The sequence below is a fragment of the Scyliorhinus canicula genome, chromosome 4, assembly GCF_902713615.1.
Source record: "Scyliorhinus canicula chromosome 4, sScyCan1.1, whole genome shotgun sequence".
Lineage (NCBI taxonomy): Eukaryota > Metazoa > Chordata > Chondrichthyes > Carcharhiniformes > Scyliorhinidae > Scyliorhinus > Scyliorhinus canicula.
The window spans coordinates 186,489,793-186,516,987 of record NC_052149.1 but is presented as its reverse complement, the minus strand read 5'-3'; the positions used below and the strand labels follow the sequence as shown (position 1 = coordinate 186,516,987).

General features: G+C 50.2%; 1 protein-coding gene across 6 annotated transcripts in view; it reads right to left on the bottom strand.

Moving 5' to 3' along the window:
* The window catches only part of psd2 (pleckstrin and Sec7 domain containing 2), a 275,923-nt gene that overhangs the window by 98,859 nt on the left and 149,869 nt on the right, over nt 1–27,195 (bottom strand). For 5 of the 6 annotated variants that reach the window (XM_038795695.1, XM_038795693.1, XM_038795694.1 and 2 more), the window contains 2 exons: nt 12,177–12,289; nt 7,161–7,221 (listed from right to left, as the gene is read on the bottom strand). In XM_038795695.1, the coding sequence (XP_038651623.1) occupies nt 7,161–7,221; nt 12,177–12,289 (174 nt within the window). The remainder of the gene's footprint in view (nt 1–7,160; nt 7,222–12,176; nt 12,290–27,195) is intronic. The other variant, XM_038795696.1, reaches the window with a different exon arrangement.

Below are 27,195 nucleotides of genomic sequence, written 5' to 3'. Positions count from 1 at the left end.
CAGAAGTAGCGACAGCAGCAGCTGCCTTCTCCTCAACCCCATGCCGCTGGATGGAACAGAGGGGATGGACATTGAAGGAGGAAATACCCTCATCACAGGACTGCTGCTCGAACAGCAGTGTCTCTGAAGGCTCAGGTTCATGCAGCAGGTGGCCTCTTGGAAGCAGATGCCCAGACTAGAGGAGCCAGGTCACCAATGCTTTGCTTGTGAGGACTTGCAACTATATTCACTTTGAGGTGGTTGAGGGAGTCAAACACAGCAGAAGGTTGGCTTTGTTTCCCTTGCAAGAGTTCCATAAGTCCAGATGGGTGCCATTGACTGCATCACGTGGCAATGAAGGCACAATCAGTACAGCTAGGCTATTTATAAATTGGAAGAGCTTCTGCTCCTTAATGCGCAGATGATATGTGACCATCGCAAGTGGATTATGCAATTGTCTGCCAATTATGCACAGAGATGCCATGACGCATACAGTCTTCAGCAGTCTCAAGTTCCACATCTTTTCTGTCCACTGGGGAGACTTAGAGGTTGGCTCCTGGTGGATAAAGGATACCCACTTCCATCCAGGGCTATAGTAGAGCAAGTCACTTCCAGGACTATAATACAGCAAAGCATTGGTTGACTCAAAATTAGGTTCCACTGCCTTGAGCAATCTGGAGCTGCCCTTCAATATGCTCCGACAAGACTGTCGTTGATTGTAGTGGGCTACTGTGCCCTTTACAACATGGCACTGCAGACAGATGAAAAGGTGGAGAAGGAACATCCTAAAAGTGCTGTTGATGATTGCAGCCACAGGCCAACCTGCCAGAGACACACGCAATGCCCTCATCGAGGCAGACTTGACTAGAGAAGTACTGTGAGTATTGACAGCTTCTCACCATGGCCCCTGTGTAAACATCCACTCCCTTTTAACACCAGAAAGCCTTCTCTCTACTGACACAACCCACTCCAGACTCCTTGGGCGGTATTCTCAGCCGGCTCCAAAAATCGTGGAGGCCGTCGTGAACTCGGCCGAGGTTCACGACGGCCTTGGGGCCCGCTCCCCGCACCTAATTCACCCCCACCCGGGGGGCTAGGAGCGGGCTCCCGTCGTTCCCGGCAGCGACCTCGGCCGCCGGAAATGACGCCCGAACGGCGCTTCGCGGATGTCATACGCGCATGCGCAGGAACCCACGCATGCGCGGATGACATCAGCGCGCAGACGACGCGAACCCACGCATGCGCGGTGCCGTCTTTCTCCACCGCTGGACATCGAGGTTGGCCTACGCCACAATAATGAGGATCCACCAGCCCCCAGCCCGATGACCTGACTGAAGTGATGTCACTTTATTGCATGTCAGACAATATGATCCTTCCCTCTCTCACTGATCACATGTCCATTCGCCTGCAGGATCTCCATCTGATGGTGCCGGCCCATCTGGGGTGGCCCCCAGGCTATCTTCCAAGAGGACACCTCAGAGGAGAGCTCCGGGTATGCCACCGTCGGTGCATCACAGCTGTCATCCCCACCTTCCACTAGCACAGAGACACACCTCGATAGGCGACATTAGTGTATCTGGGGCACAATCTGATGAGCATCACACGGTTACCGATGCACATTAGGTGGAGACAGGAACATCCAAGGGAGACAGCAGTCAGAGGTCTGCAGGACTCCAAGAACCTCTGGACCTGAGCTGCTACAGACACTGGGGTGCAGCGATGAGATTCAGGAGGGGATGTCCGCAACACTTCAGCAGGTCCATAGCTCATTGGAAGAATCCAAAGGCTATGGGCAGAAGAGATGGCACCAGCAATGTGTGGCACCGAGGCCAACACTGCTGGGGTGGCGACCGCAGTGGAAAGCTTGAAACACGGCATCAACATGATGAGTGGTAGTGTTCAAGGTATTGCTCAGTCAGTGACGCAAATGGCTTAGTGCCTCGACATCAAGTCCCCGTCACTGGGGGACATGTCCCAGCCGAGGCGCTGCAGAGCATGCCCCAGTCACAGGTGGACTTCGCCGATGCACTCCAGAGCGTGTCCCAGTCACTGAGGAACGTGTCCCAGATGCGGATGGACATTACCGAGGCACTCCAGGGCATGGCCCAGTCACAGACGAGCATCGCCGACGGCGGCGACACCATGGTGCAGACAAAGAGCTGAGCCAAATGAAAAAGGGGCCTCTGGAGCTCACTCCAGTTACCCCTCCATCCTAAGGTGCTCCCCAGGGGCCCTACAGGCACCGCCCACTCCCCCTCCCCACCCAACTCCTGACAATGGTGCCTCTCAAGGTCAGCAGGCAGAACAAGGTGAGGCATGTGTAACCGGCAAGTCGGCCGGGGCCCTCCGGCACGAGGCCATCCAGAGGACGCACACTATTGGCATCAAAGGCCTCAGGGCGCGGAAAGCAGCAGGCTGCCTCCCTCTGATGTGCATCTTGGGGACACAAGTAGATGTCGGGGCACAGCACAGAGGGCTATGATAATAGAGAATTACTGAGAGGGCATGGAGGGGAAGGGGCAGCACCATCGGTAGCTCGGGACAGTTTGTGTTTCGATTGTCCACCAATTTCACCCAAGAGATGTCATGTTATTCCGCACTGCAGGTGGATTGCACCCTCTCACCCCCTGGTGCCCTCAATTCCAGAACACCCCCCCCCCCCCCCCCGACATAGTGGTCCTAGATCTGGGGCCCCCTCGAGGCATACCATATGCAAGTGATAGGTGTGAGCTCGCTGTCAGCAGAAAGACAGGAGTCAGGCTATGGCATAGTATGAGCACCACCAGACCTTTCTTCACAGCGAGTTATCATCACTCTCCTGCCTTCTATATTGACCCGCTGACAGGGCCGACACAGGCCCATCACCCTGCAGTGATGTTACACAAACCCTGGGAGGGTGGAGCAAGGTAGGCGGGGGGGGGTGAGTGGGGGAATAGTTTGGGGGAGTGGGGGTGATGGTGGGAAGGAGAGAAGAGCTGAGATGACGGATGAAGCCTTGTCCCACGAGAAGCGGACATGGATGACGGCCTCCCTGGCCCATCGGGCATGCTGGATCCTTGCGGCCTTTTATCCACCATTTGTTCCCACAGGTCTTCTCCGGGCTCGTCCGCCAGCCGATAATGGTCCAGCCCCTTCTCATCTTCCTCCTCAGGCGAGGCTGCATATTCCTCCTCTTCCACCTCCAGCATGTTGCCCCACTGCTGTGCCATGTTGTGGAGGACACAGCAGACCATCACAAACTGCAGTGCACGACCAAAGTGATCAAGGCATCAGAACAGGCCACTTGGGCCTCGTTAAATCGCGTCTCCGCATCGTTCTCTGACCTGCATCATTAGCCAGCACAGCGGTTACCCCTTTATCCCCCCAAAGAGCCAACACATCATCCCGGGGTGTTCGTCGAAGATGCCGTGGATCTCCGAATGCCCTAAAATGTAGCTGTCATGCACACTACCTGGGAAGCGTGCGCACACGTGCTGATCCAGAGTTGGTAGTCGCACACGAGTTGAACATTCAGGGAGTGGAATCCCTTCCTATTGATGAAGGGCACTCCTGACAGCCCGTGTGCGCAAGGCGACATACGTGCCATCTGTTAACCCCTGGATCTGGGACATCCTGGCAATGATGGAGATTCCTGATGCCCGAGCATCCGTGACCTGGGTTTGGTACAGGTCAAAGTATATGTAGTCAGCTGCCCGGGCATCCGTGACCTGGGTTTGGTACAGGTCAAAGTATATGTAGTCAGCTGCCCGGGCATCCGTGACTTCACAGATGCACATGTGGGCTACTGTAGGCTGTGAAATGCTGCACAAGTCCGTGCTCAGGTACTGGAATGAACCCGAAGCTTAGAAGTTCAGGGCTGCGGTGACGATAGCCACTGGGAGAAGGTAGCCTCCTCCTCCACCGGGTGCCAAGTCTGCAAGGACCCCAGATCCCCACCGGGAACATGACTTGGACCAGGCTCAGGTTCCCTCCCCAATTCACACACACTCACCTTCTGGTCATGGAGGTATCCCAAGTGCTGGGGCCCAGCTCTAGGGTGTTAGATTAATGGCTGCGGCCGCTGTGGTGCTGACTCCTCCAGGCTTCAGGCAAATGTGCAGGCCTCACAGTTTGATTGGGATGCTGGGCAGTAACAATCGCCTGAGACATGGCATCTGTACCCACGGGAAACCACCCGAGAGGTATGCTGTGCTTGTTTAACTAATAATGCCACTTCCTTAGTAACAACAGTCTTCAGCTGTGCAACCAAAGGCCACCAGTGTCAGAGGGAGTTAAAGTAACCTTCATCATATTAGCACGGACAGGGGTCTGTCCTGAGGGATTTTCGGTAGGGCAGACGGGCAGCAGCTGAGGTTACCCCGGTTATGGGTACACACAAAAAGGGGGATGCCTTATAGACCCACAGACACTTAGACCCCAGCCCAGGGACAACCCCCACCGGTGGCACCCATCCCCCCGATTTGGACCTTATCCCCTGGGGGCTCCCCTACATCCCCCGAATGCTGGGGCAGCAGCTCCAGTGCCCCTAAGCTGCATGCCCGATTTCGAAGATGGCTGCTCACCTCCTCTGATCCCCTCAGTAGTCATCGCGCTGGCTTCATGTTTTTAAATAGGTATGCTAAAGAGTGCTCACTTGACCGCTCACTGGGGAGCCAGTTAAATCATGGGAGGCTGTTAGATAGGGGATCTGCCCATTAATGATATGGTGATTGGCCTGAATTGGCGTTAATTGGCACCTAGCTATGTCTCGGTGGGATCTAGACCCCGCCAATGGGAGTGGGCGGGTTAGATCGGAAACCGGTTGCCGCCGAACATTTATCCCGATTTCGGCCTCTCCCGCAATCTAATCGGCCCGAACGGATCCGTGCTGAGCGCGATGCGACCATTAGATTACACCCATAATGTATTGTTTTTTTTTTTTTGTTTTTTTTTTTATAAATTTAGAATACCCAATTCTTTTTTTTCCAATTAAGGGGCAATTTAGTGAGGCCAATCCACCTACTCTGCACATCTTTGGGTTGTGGGGGCGAAACCCACGCAAACACGGGGAGAATGTGCAAACTCCACACAGACTGTGACCCAGAGCCGGGATTCGAACCTGGGACCTCGGCGCCGTGAGGCAACAGGGCTAACCCACTGCGCCACCGTGCTGCCCTACCATAATGTATTGTTGACATTGATTCAACATTAGTAACAGTTAAGTACCCAAGTAGCATTGTGATATCTAATGCTGTCACCTGATCCACGTCTGCCTCTCTATTGTCAATGGCCTGTACAGCTGCCACCCTGTCAATATCCATGGTTTCCTCCTTCATTGAGATCAGGGTGGCCATGGCTGCATCTCCACCCCTAGTTCTCTGCATCTCCCTGGTGTTGTGCACTGCCTTCTCATGCAATGAGAAAAGTTAGAGAGTTAGATGTGTGGGGAGTTAACTGATTGCTGACGGTGGAAGATTAACATCTGAGAAGGGTGACAGTGAGGAACGAAAGCATGGCAATGATATGTTAAGGGTGGCTGTGCAAGCTCTCTCGAGATGGAGATTTGAGGAGGAAGCTGGAGAGAAAGGATTGTGTGTGCCAACAAGGTGTGTCAGTCAGGGGAGTGCTGTGAAGGAGAATGAGCTAGTGATGGATCCAGGACACTTATCCTGCCGGACTACATGAAGTAATTGAACTATGTCCAGACTGGATTCAGATCCTTGACAGCAGAAGGCTGCTGACAGCCTCAGCAACTTGGAGCCTGCTTGTTGAGGCTATCTGGCCTCCTCCTGCTACCCTCACGGAAAAATACTTCACTCTCTGTTACCCTCAGGGAAAAACACTTCACTCCATGCCCTCACTACATCAATCATCACCTCCATGGAGTAGTTCATGAATGGGGGATAGCTCTTCCACACATTCTGCAGGTCCTTCCTCCTTTGCGCTGGATTTTTTTTTCTGCAAACACCATGGCCGGGATTCTCCAAGCCCGCACCGGGTCGGGGGAGGGGGGCGCGCGAGAATCCCGCCACGCCGCTCCTACGCCAGGCCACTGATTCTCCGGCGACTGGAGAAGCGGCGGCAATCGCGCCCACGTGGTCGCCCCGGCCGGGGTCGTTGAAAGTGGCCCCCGTGGTGATTCTCCACACTCGACGGGCTGTGTGCCCGCTGAGTTCTGGCGCGTCCCGCTGGCGTGGTTTACATATGGCCCCACCCAGCGGGACCTCGGTGTTCTGGCTGCGGGGACCATCCTGGTGGGGGGGCGGGGGGATCTGACTCCGAGGGGGGGGATCCATGATGGCCACGCCCGCGATCGGGGGCTGTCGATTGGCGGGCGAGCTCATTCCGGGGGGGGTCTATGTTCCCCCACGCCAGGCCCCTGTAGAGCTCTACCATGTTGCCTGGGGGCCAGCGCGGAGACGGCAACCACGCGCATGCGCTGGCACAGAGACAGCCGTGACGCGCATGCGCGGACCCGCGCTGGCCGTGTAAGGCCGGCTTTCAGCGTCGGAGCAGCGCACAGCACTCCTGCACCATTCTAGCCCCCAGAGAAGAGGAGAATTACTAGGCCTGGAGGCCCGTTGACGCCGGCGTCGCTCGCTCCGGTTTTGACGCCAGCATTAATACTTGGCCGCGATATCGGTGAATCCCGGTCCATGTATCTTGCTGGCATTACTTCAAATCGAGATCCTTCATTGCTCTTTTAGGGATGATAATCCATACCTCCCTCTCTGATTGGTCATAGACCACTAAGGCAGTAGGATAATTAATTTGCACTGGGAAACAAGCCGTACAAATCAGAGTTGGGTTCCCAACGCAAAAATTATCCCGACATTTTGGCAGGAACCAAGGTGAGAAGATTCGACCAATAATTTCATTTATTATTGGGACTCATAAATATGGTGATTTTCATTCTAAGGTTACATTTAACAAAAACAGGGATGACCTGCGACGAAAAATAATTATGCATAAATTTGAAAACTATTTCTAATGCACACTATCAGATTTCATAAAACAAAAATTATAATTCATAATTGTCAGCTGAGAAATGGTTAACATGGTCAATTTCCTTAAACAATGTGCTGTTTGGTTCATTTCACTTTTCTGAAATTAAAATGTAGTTATTTTCAGAATTTTTATTCTTTTTACATAATTTCTACCAAAGAGTGAGCATCACACCTGTAACATAACTAAACATACTTACATGCCCATGAAGATCTGTGTTCAGAAGCATTAGTGCACAGGTTAGTGTATGGACCCCATCTAAAACATAAAAGTTGTTTTTAACTATTAATTGTACACATTGGAATAAAATACTATCAAGCAAACTTTGTGGAGTTGGTGCAGAATTGAAATCAGATCACAGCATGGGGCGTGCTCAGATGTTTTGGTAACATACAACGTTGCGTTGTATTCCAAGATTAATTGTGAATGTGATCTTAGTGGCATGGTCTTCGAAGGAACAACACGGAGACTATTGATCTCATATAGAGGAAGTGGAGATGGATTTCTATGCATGTGGTTGAGATGATGGACAAGTTAAAGTAATTCATTACCCTGAATTTACAACACTTCAGGAGTTTTCACACAAACTACAGGACATCCTAGAGAGGGTGACAGTCCAGTAGATTTCTGCAGCAACAAGCTGCCAGGAGGACATAATAAGAACATTGGAGGGTGATGAAGTGGCAGCTACTTCTGATTATATTGATACCTTAAAGGGTAGCTCGGGTACCACACTTGCATAGGATTTCCAAGATGACCTTAGTGCTATTTGGCTCACTGTGATACCAATCAGCAGTATCTCTGAGTTTCTGTCTAGCAGCAGTGGAGATACCTTGCTGGGTGTATACCATCGGGACTTCGGGCTTTGTACTCTTTTAGGTTCATTAGTTTGTCCATTATTTTCCCCTTTCTATCCCGATTATATTAATATTCTTTTTAAGCTCAATTCTTACCTATTCATGTCTCTTGCTCATCAATTAATTCACACTTCAATTTTTTTTGTGTTATTGGTGTGTCAATAACATATTATCATTACTTTAATGACATTTTAATTTAATTTGAAACTTTTTTTGCTTCCGTGATGGTATTTTTAAAAAAACTTTGCTCCCAAGTTTCTCACATTTCATTTATCCCCCTCTTAGGATCTCCTTCTTTAGATCCAATTTTTCCTTCAGTTATCTATATATTTATGGTGCCCTTGCTTGTTTTTTGGCTTTTAGTGGAATATATTTCTTTTGGACTCGATTGGATTCCCTGTAAAGATTTTGCACCATTTTTCTGTCCTGAGGAGTGGAATTTTCCCTGCCCAATGGTGGCCGGTTTGAGGGCAGGACTGCGAGAAAATGCGTGGGAAATTGGCTCCATGGGTGCCTGCTTCCGAATGATTTTCCAAAGGCAGGCTCTAGGCAGCAGCGGCTACCCACCTGGCAGTAGCGAGTAGCCAATTTGAGTCAATCAAGAATCCATTTAGTGCTAAGGTGCAGGTGTCACTAGGATTCTCAGTTTCAGTCCAGTCTCCTGCTAAGTCAGGAGGCAGGTGGCGTCCTGCAGCAAGTCAGCGGGCCACTGGTCGCTCACCTCACTGGCCCCAATATGAAGTTGCATGAATAGAAGTGACACAGGCAGAGTCATGACTATTTCTGTGGAGGGGATTCCCCTACACACTAATGACACTACGAGCTGTGAGCTTTCAGTACTTTCACATCTTAGGCAGGGTTCCAAGGTCACCTTCGTTTTGCGGCACCATCACTGACCTGCCTCAGCAGAACCCACCTCTCCTGGTGGGGCTGCCATTTGGTGAAAGCTGCAGTCCCTTTGATTGGCCTCCCACTTCAGGGACTTCCTTAATTAGACAGAAAAATTGGAAGTGACCTCTTAACTGACTGCCTCTCAAAAGATTGCACTGTCAGCCCATCTCTGACTCTTGTGGGGTCAGGACCCGTGAATGATCCCAACGCCTGAAATATTTCAAAGTGTAGAGACTCCGCCTTTTGTTTTTCAAAATTTTCTCCAAGTTTATTTTCTGTAATTCGAACTTCATTTGTTCATTTCCAATCTATTTCCTTAGTCTTTGTGTTACTCTCAATACTAATCTTAAACCTTACTATGTAGTGCCATTGCTACTAAGAAGCTCTCCTAATCCTGCTTTTTGTTTCTGTTCTGGTTCATTATCCATTACAAGATCCAGCACTGATTACTTTCTTGTTAGACTTCTTAACATACTGAGTCAGAAAGGAGTTCTGGCGATACTGTAATGCAATACTTATGTTCTTGCCAGTCTACAACAACAGCCACTAGTATTTATATAGTGCCTTTAATATAATAATATATACCAGGGCACTTCACAGGAGCAATATAAAGCTAATTTTCTTAGGATAGTTGAAATTATTATTATCCTTCGCCGGCTACTTATCGCATAGATTTACCAACATATTTCTTCCTTCAATTCCCTTGCACTATTTGATCTACATTATATCCCTATTCGGGTGATGGATCCATTCTTGTCTTATCTTAATCCCTATTGGATTCTGAATTTACTAATGGTTGCATTGTTTTACTACTATCCTTATGCTATTTTTAACTAGTACAGCAAAGACCTGCTGTTAATAGGGGTTACATTCCTCCAAAACTTTGTAAACCGCAAAATTGCAACAATGAGCATACTTTGCAATAGGAGTCAATTAGATACGTTTACATGTATTACAATCCCAGACTAGACCCCAACAATTGCTAGGATTCTGATCAGAAACCCCAATATTTAATTTTAATTTTGTAAGACTGTGAGGAAAGGACACTTCACTCCAGGATTGATTCCACACACAAATAGGGTTTTGGGGTGAGATTTAATGAAGGAAAAGAGCCCCGTTGTGGGCAGGTTTAGCCGGGTGTTTGCAGCTATTGAACGGGACTCCTCAGGCCTCGGCAGGGCACTTACCTTCTCTTACTGCACTGAAGACCCGATGGCTTTGTCATCTCTCAATCCCCCAACATGAACCCCAGACCCTCCCCAAAGCCCCACCAGCAGGTCCAGCACGAGTCGACATAAATGTGAGCTACGGCCACATTTATCATCCCCAGCCTGGGTTGAAGTACTTCGGGGTACTTGCCCAACACTTCAATTCAGCCGCCAGACCACATCTGGAGGATGAACTGCCAGTTAAGCTGTAAATGGCTCAACCAATCATGGCCCAATAAACTGGGGCCTTGTCCCCTGACCACAATAAGCGGGAGACACGCCGATTGCTGACAATAAACCAGCAGAATCATGGGTGGTACCTCCAATGTCCAATGGCCAACCTAGCTTTGGTATCGGTTCTTCCCAAATTCTGTATCCCTTGTTTAATGTGGTGGAACGTACTCTGCCCCACAATGGAGACCACCACACCAGTGTCCAATCCCATGTCCAGTAAATGCCCAATCACCTGCACTGCAATCCTAATTGGGGCCACCTGAGGCTCCGCCACACAAATTAACTGCATGCAGTCATCCTCTCAGGCTCATCCAGGTGGAAGATACAGGCTCTAGTCTCTCCAGGCTCTGCAGGGGCGCCTCGACCTCTGGTTGGGCTGCGGCTTGCGTCGCACCTGGGCTGGCGACCACACACCCTGCAACGACCCGGCTCACCCTCTGCGGATTCCGGGGAACTTTCCCATCGCGACGACTCAACCTTTGCGGCACTTGGTCCAGGGCAGGGTAGCAGTCATATTGTTTGCCCTGAAAAAGTAGGGTATTCACTCCGCACACTGATTCCAGTCTTTCAAGCTGGTCTTAAAGACATCTAACCGTCCGAACAGAGGCACAATAAAGAGAAAATTCCAATCTTGAGCCAACATAGGCGAGGAAGAGGCTTATCCAATGGTGTAGCAGCATCGATAGCTATCCAGTTTGTCCCACATCGCCAGTTTTATATGGCCACAAAGGAGTCCACACCGTGTAGTTTAAAGAAACTTAGTTTATTTATAATAACTATGATATACATCACATGGTAGATCCCAACTGGATCTGCCTTACCAGTGCCTAACTGGCCGGCTTTATGAAATAAAATGAAATGAAATTGTCACAAGTAGGCTTCAAATGAAGTTACTGTGAAAAGCCCCTCGTTGCCACATTCCGGCGCCTGTTCGGGGATATATATCATACAACTAGACATTGTTCAGAGGTCCCCTGTCCCCTAAACTGGGGAGCTCCTATTCTGCAACGTCATAGGGGAGTTAATTGTTCCCACCTGGTAAGATACTTGTGGGTTGTAACAAAATACATAGTGATTTGCCAGTTACTAGCATTTTTAACTGCAGTTCTGATTGAAATCACTTAGTTCATTTTACTTTGATTTACACTTACTTGAACTAATATTTGTGGTGAATTATAAACCTAGTAATTCACACTGTATTGTACTATATATATTGTGTCCTTGTGGGCTCTGTATACCACATCTGTTGCGCGGCTCTGCCCATAGGGGGAGATGAGGAGTTTATACTGGGCTCCACCCTTGGCTCCGTCCATGGCTCCTCCCACTAACCGGAAGTATAAAACTCTGCAGTCAAGAGCCTGCTGCCAGTTCATCTCATCGCAGGCAGGCTCTGTTGTAAGACTATTAAAACCACTATTCACTTCCAATCACGTGTCTTGTGAATTGATGGTCTCATCAATATTAAATCCTCACGAATGCAAGTTTAACACTAACCAGGACAGGTTCTATTCAAAGGGGTATCTAAACTCTTTCCTATACAACTAACTTCATTTGCACAGCTACTGCTGTTCCTCTATGCCTGTTGGTTATGGTGTCACTTTTTCCATTTCTTTCTCTGTGATTATTTACTGTTGACCACTGGCTTTAGGTGCCCTCTGCACCAAACTTCCACTCTGACCAAATTCCTATTCTATACTGTTTTTCAAAGCTCTGTGTACACAGGGCGCAACACATTCTTTTCCATTCACATACTTACACAAAGAGATATCATTCACATGGATGGTGTTTTTATAGAAAACATTAGTGATTTTTAACTGCAACATTTTAGAATGCTCTCATTGTGTAAAACACAGTTTAGAAGACAGTAAAATGATTGTCAGAATCTGCCACAAAGATATATCAGCAATCAATATAAGCAATCAAAATACCTTTAAATTCATTTTCTCTTTTCTGAAATCTATACCAATGTATAATAATTAATCATTTTATGTACAAAGGCACCTTTCAATTGCAACTTTAATACCTTCGGAGTTGATACAGTCAGGATTGCATTGGCAGTATCTCTTAGAAAAATGGATCAGAACTCTCTCTCGCTCTTGCGTTTCACCCATCAGTGGGAAAGCTTTCAAAAATCTCCTAGTGAAAAAACGGGAACAGAGGAACTATTTAGGTATTAATAAAAAAAAGTAGATACTCCTTCAAGAAGACTGCAAATACATGTTTACTTCGGAAGAAATTATTGTAGCGACAAGTTCTATGCTATAACACATAGGAACACATTACTTGCAGACAAATAGATTGCAGATGTTGCTGCAATGTCCCCACGTTGTGGTGATACAGAGTAAAGTGTGCAGCTGTCCAAAGAATAGGCATGCTGAAACAAATTGGTCAGTGCAACTACCACATCAAGACATAATTTTATTTAACATTAGAACTGTAATATCTATTATCCAATGCTATTTTACAGTTCTCGTTTTAGGAAGTAAACACAAATAAAAATAAAAGGGGTAAATTGTGGGATTATTCCCATAGGCTCACTTACTTTCATTTAAACCCGGACTATCTATTGATGGATTGTTTCTCTCATGTATCCCGGAGAAGGTACTTTTTCATTATTTATAAACAAAATGATGTGAAAAGTATTAAGCTTTAAAAATCAATTATATTTGAAGATAAGGGGCGGGATTCTCTGACCCCCCCCACCAGGTCGGAGAATCCCGCCCCGCCGCCGGCTGCCGTATTTTCCGGCGTCATTTTTCGGGCAGGATTCACGCCACGCTAGTCGGGGCTGTTGGCAGCGGCACCCCACCCCCCGGCAATTCTCCGGGCGCCGATGGGCCGAGCGGCCGTCCGCTTTTGGCCAGTCCCGCCAGCGTGGGTTACGCAGGGTCCCACACGGCGGGACCTGGCAGGTAAGTCGGCGGGGGCGGTCCACGGGGAGACGTGGGGGAACCGACCCCAGTGGAGGGCCCCCACGGTGGCGTGGTCTGCGATCGGGGCCCAGCGATCTGCGGGTGGGCCTGTTCCGTGGGGGCAATTCTTCTTTCCGTGCAGGCCCCTGTAGGGCTCCGCCATGACCAGCGCGAAGATGAGCGCATGTGCCAAAATATACTGGCCAGTCTGCACATGCGCGGAACCATGTCGCGCTTCCGCGCATGCATGAGAACACACCAGCCCTTCGGCGCACGCGTGAACTCCTGCCGTCCCTTCAGTGCCGGCTGGAGTGGCACCAACCCCTCCGGCGTCCACCTAGCCTCTCAAAGTGCAGCGAATTCCGCACTATCAGGGGCTGTTGACACCTGAGTGGTTGGCGCCGGCTCTCCCGCCTTAGTCTCAAAGGGTTAGTTGCCAAGGGACCGGAGAATCGCTGCCAGTCGCGCACGCACGGGCGACGCGGTGCCGGTCGGGGGCCATTGAAAGAGGCCCCCGCGGCGCTTCTCCGCCGGCAACTAGCCAAGTTCCCGCCGGTGTGGTTCACTCATGGATCCACCAGGCAGGCACTCGGAGTCCGCGGCCGCCCTGCTGGAGGTTGGCGGGGGGATCCATCACCGTGGGGGGGCTCCAGAATCGCAGGCGAGGTGTGCGCGCGCGATCTGGGGGGGGTGGGGGGTGCCTATATTGTCGGGGCCGCGGTGTGGGTCCGCCATGTTGAGCGGGGCTGCCGCCGCAGGCCGCCGCGGCGGCATGCACGGACCCCGGCCAGAAGTACAGGGCCCGGTATCAGCTGCCAGAGCTGCGAGGAGCACTCTGGGGCCCCGCTAGCCCCCCTCAGGTCGGAGCATCACTCTGGACATTCTCCAAGGAAAGTCCAGATGGATTCGCACCCGTTTTCCCACGGGCATAGGGACATAGCCCCATTAACAGAGAATTCCACCCCATGTTTCCCAATTTTCCATGCACCTTGCTGGCGACGTAATGAGGTTCCCACCATGGAAGGTTGGAAACCTATTTTAAATTCAACAACATATAATTAGCGAGCTCTCCCGCCAGGACTCACTGAATATTCATTAGTCGTCGGCGTGAGAATTTACAGCAGCAGTATAAAAATGAGAATCTGTTGATCTCACCTCCGAAGAGGATATTGGAGGTGAGTGCTCAGGCCGCCAACACTCTCCAGGGTTTCATTTGCAGAGGGGGTACCGGAGAGGATGCGAGGGGCACAGATACGTGCAATCCAGGGCTGGGAGGAGGGGGTTCAGTCTTGCCATCTCAGAGGGGTGCGGTCGCTTGCAGGCCTCAGGGGTTATTCATGGCTGTGAGCCTCTTGGTTCGAAGGGGTTTGATGGCTGCTAAGCAGGTAGCGCTTCCCATGTCCTCCTTTCTGGGCTTGTGGTGATATCACTGCTGAGGAATTGCCCTTCTAGAGTGGAAGTTGGAAAGTGGGTGGGAGCGCTGGTGAATTCACAGGGTCAACACAGGGGGTTACTGTTAGGTCCCTGGGTGGGGTTCGGTGAGAATCCAGATTCCATGAGCAGAGTGGGAATTCTGACAAGAGGTTCCCACTATCATGAAGGCAGAAGACCCTCACACAGGGGGAATTAGTGTATGGGTGGCTGCCTGTTCAAATTGGGAGGCTCGTTTAATCCGCAGCCCATGAGAGCTGGGGGAATGAGGGTGCCATCTAAGAATGAAGCTGACTGTTACATTCATCAGATGTGTCTCGCCTGCCACAGGGAGATGCCAGTTGCCTAATGAGTTCCTGACCCTTCCTTGACCAGTTAATTGTACCAATTGAAGCATAGCCCCTAAGCGTTGAAATCCAAGACTAACACTCATATCTCCATAACAGAGAAGAAACACAGGCGGTGCTCCCGATACAAGGCGATATGGTGAATGTGCTCATTAATCACCCCATCCAGGACATGACGCGTGGCAGTGTCTTGTTCCCTTAGAATGCAGGTACATTGAATGCACTCAATTGCCCTCACTCCTCCCTCACATAGGGGGTGGGAGTCACGCAGTCTGCTGAGGCTCTCAAGAGTCAAAACGCTTCATTCGGCTGTGGTTGAGAGGGGAAACTGTGGAGAATTGGCCGTTGTGTGACAGGGGAGAGAGTGCGGCTCATTGGAAACATGCTCACATTGGGTGATGTGCATGGGTGGATGTCCCAGAACTTGAGACGGCTGTGGGTCACGGCATTGTCAGGACTCATCATTGCTCACTTTGATGCTCTCTTCCTTTCAGTTTTTGAATGAAGAGAATCATGGGTTTTGAGTCGAGTTGGCAGACCTTTTAACAGTTATCGAGCAGCAGCAGCGACATTGGTATGCCGCTGCACGAGGGCAGGACCAACGCCGTGCAGAAGATGGGGAGGCAGGGCCCGCTGATCTTCCGGAAGTAGGGAAACAGATGGCAGGGCCTTGAAGGAGACCCTACTGGCCACAGGTCTACCACCATGAGATTCCTCCATCCAAATGTCAGAGATCCAGTGCCGGAGAAGACAGTGTTTGTCCGGAGTACAGTGGACCACCTGTGCCAGGTGATGCAAGAGTTGCCACCACATAGACAAGGAGGTCACTGATTGCCTGTGCTCTGGAAGTCATTGCACTCTGAACTTCTATGCTAGCGACTCGTTTCAGGGCTACACGGGTGACCTATATGGCATTTCCTAGTCTGCCACACGCAGGTTCATCAGGGAGATTACTGATAGTCTATTGCGAGGTCCCACATGTACATTAATTTTGATCGGGACCAGGTGACCCAGGACCCCAACAACATCAGTTTCACCCCCAAAGCTGGCCTACCCCAGGTGCAAGGTGTTACAGACTGCACCCATACTCTGCATTCCCCATGAAGGCATGGGCACCATTTGTGAACCATAAGGGATTCTACTCCTTCACTACGTAATGAGTATTATGTAGGTGTATTCTCATTTCCTGCAAATCCCAGCCATTTTTGAGGGAGAGCAAGTTGGAGGGATGGCCCCTCGGGGACAAAGGAAGTGACTGATGAAGCCAGTGCGGAGTCCCCAAACACCCACTGAGACTCGTTATAACAAAGTTCATGCTACAACACGTGCGCTGGTAGAGCAAGGCATTAGCCTGCTCAATCCTGGTCCGTTCAGGAAGGGAGGGGGCCTCCAGTACAGAGGGTGTCATGCATTCTAGTGGTCTGCTGTGCACTGCACAACCTGGCACTGCAGTGGGTGAGGAGCTGGACCAGGAGGAAATGGAGGAGTGACACATCTCCTCAGATGCGCAGCACGTCAAGTTGGGCCGTGAGGTGCAACCACAAAGAAAGTGGAGGAATGACCTTGGACGATGGCCATGGGCTACATGGCTAGTGACACGATCATAGCCTTGCGGTCTGGGGACAGCCATGACGAAGGAGTCTTCCAACATAGGGTCTTACACCCTCTTACTACTGTGGTGCATGCGGAGGCTATCCTGATGGTTATATCATTCATGGGCAGAATGCTAAAACAATTGACTGGACACTGCAGGAGAATGATGATGATGACTTGAAGTGAGGCCTCTTATCATCTGCGATATGTTTGACTCTTGCCTGGCAGAAAGCTGAGAGCAACCTTCCATTGAATGGGGTGATTGAGAGACGCGAGAGCTGAATTACATATCTAAGCTGATACTCCTCCCCAGAGGTCAGGGGTTGTGGAGTGTATCTCAACCTACTGATGAGGTGGACAGACACTGCATCTTTTCAGCTGATGGCATCCTCATAACTAGAGATTGCTAGCAGACAGGAGGGGACTGAGCACTGTTTTGGGGGAGGAGGGGGACAGGGAGAGAGGGGAATTCTTCTAGGGATTGGATTGGAGAGGTGGGCAGTACTAGGGGTCCCACACCAGCAGCAGTGCGGCTTCACTGCATTTTCAGTGTGGGAGGTGGGAGAGACATAGTGCTGCCTTTCTCTCACAGCATTAGGAGGAAGCACTGAGTTAGTGGGAGGCTTTCAGAGCATGACGTAATCACATGACAGCATGGAGGTTCTTCACGGTGAACAAAGTGAATTTTAATACCAGTGAATTATTATAATGGTGACATACCTCTACAAGTGTTTCGGTTCACCTGTGCCCACTATGTTCCTATTGTTTCTTATTCTTTCTCACCATCATGCTAACTCTAGGTGTAGTCTCAGGATCCACAGCTGAGGATGAGGCAGCCTGCCGACTTCCATGCCCTGTTGCCCGAGATAGCCTTGCTGGGCATCCCCTGGAGGGTTGGGACCTTGAGGGTTCGAATCTGCTTTCCGGCAGCATAGTCGTTGCAGTGCTGTCCTCCTTAGTGTGCGGGACTGGAGATGTGTAGCTCACAGGGAGGGGAGCATCAGATGGGCTGGACACCCCCAGGGTCTCCTTTGGCTGCAATCCCTCTGATCTCTTCCCACCAGGTGCTTGGAGGCCCCTCCCACCAGGACCATTGGAGTGAGATCCAGACGCCCCACCAGTGTCTGCACCATGCAGTTGAAACCCTGCACCATGGAGCTCTTGCCCTCAGCCATGGAGGTCATGACCTGAACCATGGAACGGACACCCCGCGCCATGGAATGCATGTCTTGCACTGAGGTCTCCAATGCGGATGCCACCTCGCAGTTTTGGCCTTGTTGCAATGGCACCATCTCTTCAGACAGAAGGCAGTGGGACTCCTCAAATCGGCCTTGCAGTCCAAGGAGGGATGCTTTCATCCCTTCTTGATGCTCGCAGCACTGCCTTTGTAGCTCTCAGACGACTGTCTCCAGGGCCATATAGTCAGCCTGGCATCCCTCCAAGTGCCAAATCCCTGCCTCTGCGTGCTGTGGATTATCAGCTGTGAGGTGCCCAACAGTGAGTGACCCAGAGCCCACCTATTAGTTATTCCCACCGAGGTGCGAGTATCTGCACTGGTGGAGGGCGCAAATGACAGCTATGATGCCTCTTCGATGCTGGTCTCAGAGATATCTCCCGAGGAGCTGCTCGTGTCTGTTGTTTCCAGGGGCGGTAAGGATGGTCCGCGCTGGTTTGCTGATTGACCTGCAATCTGAGGGAGATAGCGTTAGTGGGGATCAGAGGAGAAAAGTCACTCATGTGAGGCTTGCACATGGCTGGATGTATTGAGAGTTCTCACGTGTCTTTGCCTCCACATCGCCCTCTGCAGAGGTGCGGGCCTCGCCGACCAGCTCAAGGACTCTTTCCTCAAAGGGGATTAGGATCTTCAGCTTCGGCATGACTCCGGCAGTCTGTGCCCACTCATACCAGTTGTGCTCAAGTTTATCCTGCAATGAGACAGATAGGGAGAGTGCAGGTAGGAGTCATGCCAGGTAAGGTGGTAATGAAGTCTGGCATTAGTGGGAGTAGAGGTGTGAGGAACAGGGGGGATAATGGGGAAGCTGGGGTGACGGGGGGAGGTCAGTATGACAAGTGATGGGACCTCATGAGGTGGCCGGGAGTGAGATCACCATGGAGGTATGATGATGCAGGAGTCGGACTTATCCTGGCTTCACGAAGGTCACTCATCTTTTTACAACGCTGTCGACCCATCCTCTAATGGCACTCCCTATCGCGGGCACAGCTCCCAGGTGGGGTTGGTGACCTTGCGTGTTGGGCATCTGCCCGATCGTGGGAAAAGAATATCACACCTCTGCCCGACACCATCCAGAGGTTTGCTGAGGGTTCCCTCCGTGAAACGTGGTTCTGCCTTCCTGGCAGCAATCCCCCTGACTGGACTTGGAACATGTGCTGGGAAGGAAAATATCAGAAAATGCCACCCAAACTGATATTCAAAAGGCGTGTTTTACAAAATACGAGAGCTACAACATTAGTCTGTAACTGAGCAGGATACCTGATATACAAATGTTTCTTGACTGATTGTTCTCAGGCTATGGGTGAGGTTGGTAAAATGTTACTTTCATTACCTTTCCTTATTTGCTCAGACAAGGAATTGGTGGGCCTCTTCTTGAACCACTACAGCTGATAATTTTTAGTTAGGAATTTGTGATGACAAAGGAACGGCAGCATATTTCCTAGTCAAGGTGGTGGGTAACTGAGTGAAGATATTCCCATTATCTTGCTGTTTATAGCCATTTGTGCAAGACATTCTTTGGATCTGTGGCTAGGCAAGCATTTATTTACTATCCCCCCGCCCCCTTTAAGTCTCTTTTTACACATGGGAATAATTACATTTCATAGTTACCAAATTAGTAACAATCATGGACACTTTTACTCTCGTCCATCAATAATTCAGTCTGTCCGGTAACGACTTCTTTCTTATAGAGACGCTCTGCTATTGAGGTAATGGTAGTTACTGTTGGCCTTACTTCACAAGGACTCGCTCCTTGTACCACTGTTTCCTAGGGGATGACACTCTGGCCTGTCTGTCGCTGATCCGACAGTTCACTCCTCGGAAACCCGCAACAATGCTGCTTGCTGGCACAATTGGAATAGGTTGTAGCACTGGCTCTTTGGATGGCTCTTGCACTATCAAGTGGTCTACATGCTTCTTTAAAATATTGTGTGTACTTTAACCTCATAGGACACCAGCACTGTTCTGGCCACAACAGCCCCTGGAACCAATTTGGTCATTACCGATAATCTTCAAAACAATGGATCCTCTACCTTGAATGCTCTTGCACTTTTAAACAAGTTGTGGTTACTCTTCTGGTTCCCCTGGCTGGTCTCCACTCTACCCTGGGAGCACCAGGCTTAATCTGGTCCTCAATCGACGACCATCAGCAGCTCAGCTGGAGAGATTCCAGTGGTATTATGCAGGGTGATCCTACATGATAGCAGGAATCTAGTCAACTTGATGTTTAAAGGTGGCTGCTTCTTCAAGCCAGCGTTGGAAGTCTGCACTGCCCTCTCGGACAATCCATTGGACGAAAGATGGTATGGTGCCATTTTGATATATTTTATTCCATTAAAAGTCTGAAATCCGGCACCGGTAAAATCCATTCCATTGTCCGAAACAAGGGCATCCGGTATCCCGTAAATTGTGAAACACTGACGCAGCTCCTCAACTGTGGCAGAAGCAGTTGAGGATTCCATCTCCAAAACCTCCAACATGTACCCGAACCCATGGTCGACCTAGCCATTCCTATGGATGTAACCAAATTGCTGCAGGTAACTTCTGCTGAAATTGGCACTGATTGTAGTGCTTTACCACTCTTTTAATTGAGCATTGATGCCAAGTCACCACATGTAGCTTCTCGGTAGCATCGTCATTTTACACATGCTCGCATGGGAACTATGTAACTCTTCCAGTAATAACTCTCTTCCTGGCCTAGGGACAACCGTTCTTGATTCCCAGAGGAGGATACCATCTTCACAGTTAAGCTCGTCTTTCATTACCTGCTAAGGCTCAATCTTCTCTGAAGCTCTCTCATTACGTCATCCATCCAGTATACCCAGTACTTAATCTGTTGAGCCGACATTTTTTTTAAAGTATTTTTATTAAGGTTTTGCAGAATTTTGTATAATAAAACAGTAGAAACCATAATAACAAAACAAACTAGAATGATCATTAACATAGTGCAAAAAAAGCCAAGTGGGAGGGGGAGCTGGGAGAACAGATAGAGGATGGGACATGGGCTGATGCCCTGGAGAGGGTTAATTCTTCCTCCTCGTGTGCGAGGCTTAGCCTCATTCAATTTAAGGTGTTACATGGAGCCCATATGACGGGGACAAGGATGAGTCGGTTCTTTGGGGGTGAGGACAGATGTGTCAGGTGTTCGGGAAGTCCAGCGAACCATGTCCATATGTTTTGGGCATGTCCGGCACTGGAGGAGTTCTGGAAGGGGGTGGCAAGGACGGTGTCGAGGGTGGTGGGATCCAGGGTCAAACCAGGATGGGGACTTGCGATCTTTGGGGTTGGGGTGGAGCCGGGGGTACAGGAGGCGAGAGAGGCCGGAGTACTGGCCTTTGCGTCCCTAGTTGCGCGAGGAAGGATACTAATACAGTGGAAGGACGCGAGGCCTCCAAGCGTGGAAACTTGGATTAATGACATGGCAAGCTTTATTCAGTTGGAAAGGGTCAAATTTGCCCTGAGAGGGTCGGTACAAGGGTTCTTCAGGCGGTGGCAGCCTTTCCTCGACTTTTTGGCTCAGAGATAGGGTACAGAGGTCGCAGCAGCAGCAACCCGGGGGGGAGGGGAGGGGGGGGGGAGGGGGGGTGGCAACAACGGTTGCGGTAGGTTATTTACGGTTGAAATGTGGGCAAATTTGCTCGCAGTTCATGTTTGATGTTGATTGTTGCTTTGTTTGTTTTTGGGGGGAGGGACAACGCGCGCGCGAGTTCGGGCGGGGAGGGGATATTTGTTAAGAGGGAATATTTTGTAATATTTTATAGTTAGTTGGGGTAAATATCTTCATGTAAAAAAAATTTTCAATAAAAATTATTTAAAAAAAAAACATAGTGCAAAAAGAGAATATACAATAACAATTAAATAGACATTACCCCATGCCAACCAGTCTTCCCACACCATCCCAATGAAGCACTCACCCACCCCACCACCTCACCCATGGATTGCTGCTGCTCTGACATTTTAATTTTCCCCGAGAAAGTCGAAGAACGGCTGCCACCTCCGAGAGAACCCTAGCGTAGACCCTCTTAAGGCAAACTTTATTTTCTCGAGGATGAGAAACCCAGCCATGTCGGTAACCTAAGTCTCTACACTCGGGGGCTTCGAGCCCCTCCACATTAATAAAATCCGTCTCCGGGCTACTAGGGAGGCAAGGGCCAAGACGTCGGCCTCTTTCGCCCCCTGAACTCCCGGGTCTTCTGACACTCCAAAGATCCCTATCTCTGGACTCGGCACCACCCGTGTGTTAAGCACCTTGGACATTGCCCTCGCGAACCCTTGCCAGAACACTCTAAGCTCCGTGAATGCCCAAAACATGTGGACATGGTTTGCAGGGCTGCCCTTGTACCACATACAACTGTATTCGACCCCAAAAAACTTGCTCATTTTCGCTGCCGTCATGTGTGCCCGGTGGACCACCTTAAATTGAATTAGACTGAGCCTGGCACATGATGAGGAGGAATTAACCCTGCCCAGGACCTCTGCCCACAGACCCGCTTCCAACTCCTCACCTAGCTCCTCCTCCCACTTGCCCTTGAGCTCCTCCACCGGGGTTTCCTCCGCCTCCTGTAGTTCCTGGTAGGTATCCGACACCCTCCCCTCCCCCAACCAGGTGCCGGAGACCACCCTGCCCTGTATCCTCAGTGTCGGAAAGGCCACTAACTGTTTTTTCAGGAAGGCTCGTACTTGTAGATATTTAAAGGCGTTTCCAAATTAAATTTGTCCTCCAGCGCCTTCAAACTGGGAAAGCTTCCATCTATGAACAGATCGCCCATTCTTCTGATGCCTGCCATCTGCCAGCTCTGGAACCCACTATCCATCCTACCCGGGACAAACTTGTTGCATATCGGGGTCCAGACCGACGCTTCCTCCACCCTCTTGTACCTCCTCCACTGTATCCAGATCTGCAGTGTCGCCACCACCACCAGACATGTGGAGTAATGGGTAGGTGAGAATGGTAAAGGAGCCGTTATCAAAGCTCCCAGACTAGTATCTTTACATGACGCCGCCTCCAGCTGCTCCCATGGTCCCCCCCCCATCGCCCACTTCCTAATCATAGCTATATTGGCCGCCCAGTAGTAGTTGCGAAAGTTCGGCAGCGCCAACCCCCCCCCCCCCCCCCCCCCCCCCCCCCCCCCCCCCACCCCCCACCGACTGCGCTCCAACAGCGATCTCCTTACTCGCGGGGTCTTATTCGCCCACACAAAGCCCGGAATGATCCTATTCACCCGCTTCAAAAAGGCCTTAGGGATGAAGATGGGGAGGCACTGAAAGACAAACAAAAATCTGGGGAGGACAGTCATTTTCACGGTCTGCACCCTCCCTGCCAGTTACAGCAGGAGCATGTCCCACCTTTTAAAGTCCCCTTTCATTTGCTCCACCAACCGGGTCAGGTTGAGCCTGAGCAGGGCATCCCACTTCCTGGCCACCTGTACACCCAGGTAACGAAAACTTTTCTCTACCATCCTGAGCGACAGCTCTTTCAGTCTCTCCTCCTGCCTGGATCACAAACAACTCGCTCTTTCCCCTGTTCAGTTTGTTCCCTGAAAAACTTCCCCTATCCTCTACACAGGGTCCGAAATGTGCAGGAGCAAATCATCTGCGTATAGTGAGACCCGATTATCCACTAATCGCTCCCCCCCCAAACGCCGACGAGCCATCGCTGTTTCTTGGCCAATCTTGAGCCCGCGCTCTTCGCTTCCTCGAGCGCCCCACAGCAAGCCGCCGACCCCGACCTTCAACTGGTACCCCGAAATTGATACCTCCTCTGTCAGCAAAGCAGCATCCCCCCCCCCTCAACAGCCCCACAACCCAAAACCCCCCGCCAAGCACCAGCTGGGCACTTTCTCACCCCCACTACGCTCCCGAGAGTCAGCTGGCCCATGCTGACCCTGGCGGCTCCCGCCCTTGCGCCGATCAGACTGTCGCCTCATTGTCCGGACCCTTCTCCCCGCGTGAATAAACCAATTAAACAACCTCTCTAGCCCCAGTGAGTAAATAGTAATATGAAACAAAAAATAAACAGAAGACACTAACATTGCCCCGTGAGGAGACACTTGTTGAACCAAGGCTCCAACTTCCCGAAAATTCGTAACTAAGTACAGGGCCCCCTCCCCCCTTCGTATCTCAAGTTTGCCGAAAACACTGCACCCTCCAGCCACCACCACAGCCCTTACATGCACCCATGATGTGGAGATGCCGGCGTTGGACTGGGGTGAGCACAGTAAGAAGTCTTACAACACCAGGTTAAAGTCCAACAGGTTTGTTTCAAACACGAGCTTTCGGAGCACGGCTCCTTCACCTGAAGAAGGAGCCGTGCTCCGAAAGCTCGTGTTTGAAACAAACCTGTTGGACTTTAACCTGGTGTTGTAAGACTTCTTACATGCACCCAACATTGTATACAATCTTATATTAGAAACGGTACCATGTTACCCAGCCCCACCGCCGCATTCCACCAAAGCTTAACTGTCCTTTAATTCGAGTCCAGCTTTTCTTGTTTGACGAATGACGACGCCTCATCCGGCGTCTCGAAATAGTGATGCCGTTCCCTGTACGTGACCCATAGCCTCGCTGGGTGTAGTATCCCAAATTTCACGCCCTTGCTGAAGAGGGTCGCCTTCACCTGGTTGAATCCAGCAAGCCTCTTGGCCAGCTCCGCACCCAGGTCCTGGTAGATGCGTATCACGCTGTTCTCCCACCTGCTGCTCCGTTCTTTTTTTGCCCACCGCAAGACAAGTTCCTTGTCCGAGAAGCGATGAAATCTCACCACCATGGCCCTCGGCGGTTCATTCGTCTTGAGCTTCCTTGTGAGGGCTCTGTGCGCCCCGTCCAGCTCCAGGGAATACCCCCGTCCCTATCAGCGTCTCCAGCATCTTGGACACAAATGCTCCCGCATCCGACCCCTCAACATCTTCGGGGAGGCCCACAATTCTCAAGTTCTGTCTCCTGGACCTGTTTTCTAGGTCCTCCAGCCTCTCCTGCCACTTCTTGTGGAGGTCAGCCTGCGCCTCCACCTTAAGGGCCAATACAACCAACACGTCCTCATGGTCGGATCCCTTTTTCTCCATCTCCTTAATCGCTTTCCCTTGAGTTGCGATCATTTGGTCTATTGATGCCTTCATCGGGACCAGCATGTCCTTTTTAAGATCAGCAAAGCAGCCCCTAAGGAACTCCTGTTGCTCCTGTGCCCATGGACCCTGGACTCCTGAAAAAGGTCCGAGAGTCGGTTCCAGATGGGAGCTGCCGAATGCGCGACCTGCTCCTCCATGGCCGCCACCGGAAGACTCGTCACCGCTTCTTCAATGGCCTTGGCGAGATCTTTTCACAGTTGCTTCCCTCTGCTACTAGAATTCAGCTTTAATAAAGGCCCTCAAGTCAGCTTGAAGCCTTTAAGCTCGCAATTCCCCTGCCTGCATGCTGGAAGAGGCTTTTGTCTTTGCTGCAGCTTCAGCCAAATCTTTCACTGTTTCTGCCGGGTCTGGTAACCAAGAGACATACCATTCCTGGGGGAAAGTACTCCTCCAACATTCACCTACGTCTTTTCATCAAACTTCCACCCCGTATTGATTGGGCAGGAGCTGCCTTGTGTGTGACCACTTACTCCATGGTCCACACCGGAAGCTCCTTCTAGAAAATTTATGACGCATTCTTATCTCTTCTAGTAGTGTGGGATGTGCACCTGCCTCTGGCAAAGGAATATGACTCAGCGCATCTGCATTGGCTTTTTGAGGACAATGTTCAATGGTGTACTCACAAGCTGACAAGAACAACACCCAACACTGTATCTAACTTAGTGAACAATTGACCACCAACCAGTGTCGCATGTAGATCTTCAATTTTGGGTATGGGGTTCTTGTCAGACTTTGTGGCCTGGTTCACCGTTAGCTTGTAATCCCCATAGATACGGGTGGTTTTATCCCGTTTCACTACTGGCATGATCACACTGGTTGAATGATACCCAAGTCTTCCAGCCTTTTCAATTCTGTTTCAATCTTCTCCAATAACGCATAGAGCATAAGTCTAGCCCTGAAAAATCTTGGGGTGGCTTCTGGGTTCACACAAATTCTCGCTTTAACACCTTTTATTTTTCCCAGTTCTTCCTGGCAAACATCTTGATATTTACTAATGATCTTGAGCTGATGATAACTTATTTGATGCTAAAAACCTCTAGCCAATTTAATTTGATCCCCTGGAGCCAGTCTACCCCATTAAGCTTGACCTCTGATCATACACCACGACTAAAGGCAGCTTAGTGGATTACTGTTGATCTCTCACAGGGGTCATCGTTGTGCTTATTATCTTTATAGCCTCTCCCCTATATGTTGTCAGCATGGTCCCAGTATTCTTCAACCTCAGAGGGAGGACTCCTTCTTGAAGGTACTGGAAGGTCTGTTACCCCACCATGGTGGCTGAGGCCCGAGTGTCCACTTCCATCTGTAATGCCCATCTGTTTACCACTGACTGCACTGTGATCGGGGCCACTCTGCCTGCTTTTATATTTTTTTAAATATAAATTTAGACTACCCAATTCTTTTTTTCCCAATTAAGGGGCAATTTAGCGTGGCCAACCCACCTACCCTGCACATGTTATGGGGTTGTGGGGGTGAGACCCACGCAGACACAGGGAGAATGTGCAAATGCCACACGGACAGTGACCCGGGGCCAGGATTAAACCCAGGTCCTTGGCGCCTTGAGGTAGCAGTGCTAACCACAGCGCCACCACCTGCCCCTCTTACATTATTGATTGATATAACTTTCCGTTCCACCTCAGGACCATTTTCCACACGGTATACTGATGCTCTACTGTTCGATCTACTAGTGTGAGGCAGGCTCTGCTTATACTTGCACTTAAGTCTCACATGTCCTTTTTCTCCCACACCTGAAACATTCAGCTTCCCTAAATCTGCATACGTCTGGGGGTGGCTTCCCCCCACATCAGTAACACTATGCGCACACTGGATCCATCCTAGGCTGTGGGTTTAATATTTATACCCTTTTGGCTCTTCCAGTTCCCATATTCATTAGCTTTCTTGGACCAACTCCTGGCGCCACTGTTTCTTGCCGTTTCCTACTCTAACTGGTGGACTGCATTGCTCAGAGGGTTTTAGTAATTTCTTGGCGCCTTTCTCTGCGCTCTCCATGACTAAAGCAATCTCCAGCGCTTTTTATAAATCTATTTCCGATTCTGCCAAAAGCTTCTTCTGTATGGCTTTGTCGTTCAGGCCACATACTAAACAATCTCTCAGCATCTCTTTTAATGCAGTCCCAACATCACAATGCTCTTCAATCTTCTTGAGCCTTGCCACAAAGGCCGCAATGGTCTCCTCTGGGGCTCTCCCGGCCGAATTAAACTTGTAAAGCTGTAAAATTACTGAGGGCTTGGGGTGGTAGTGCCTTTGAGTAACTCTACGATCACTGCAAATGTTTGGGTATCGTAAGCATCCAGGGACATTAAGTTTCGAACCATACTATATGTCTGTGCCCCGTACGCAATTAACAAAATTACTCTTTGCTTCTCCTACCCTTCTATTTCAT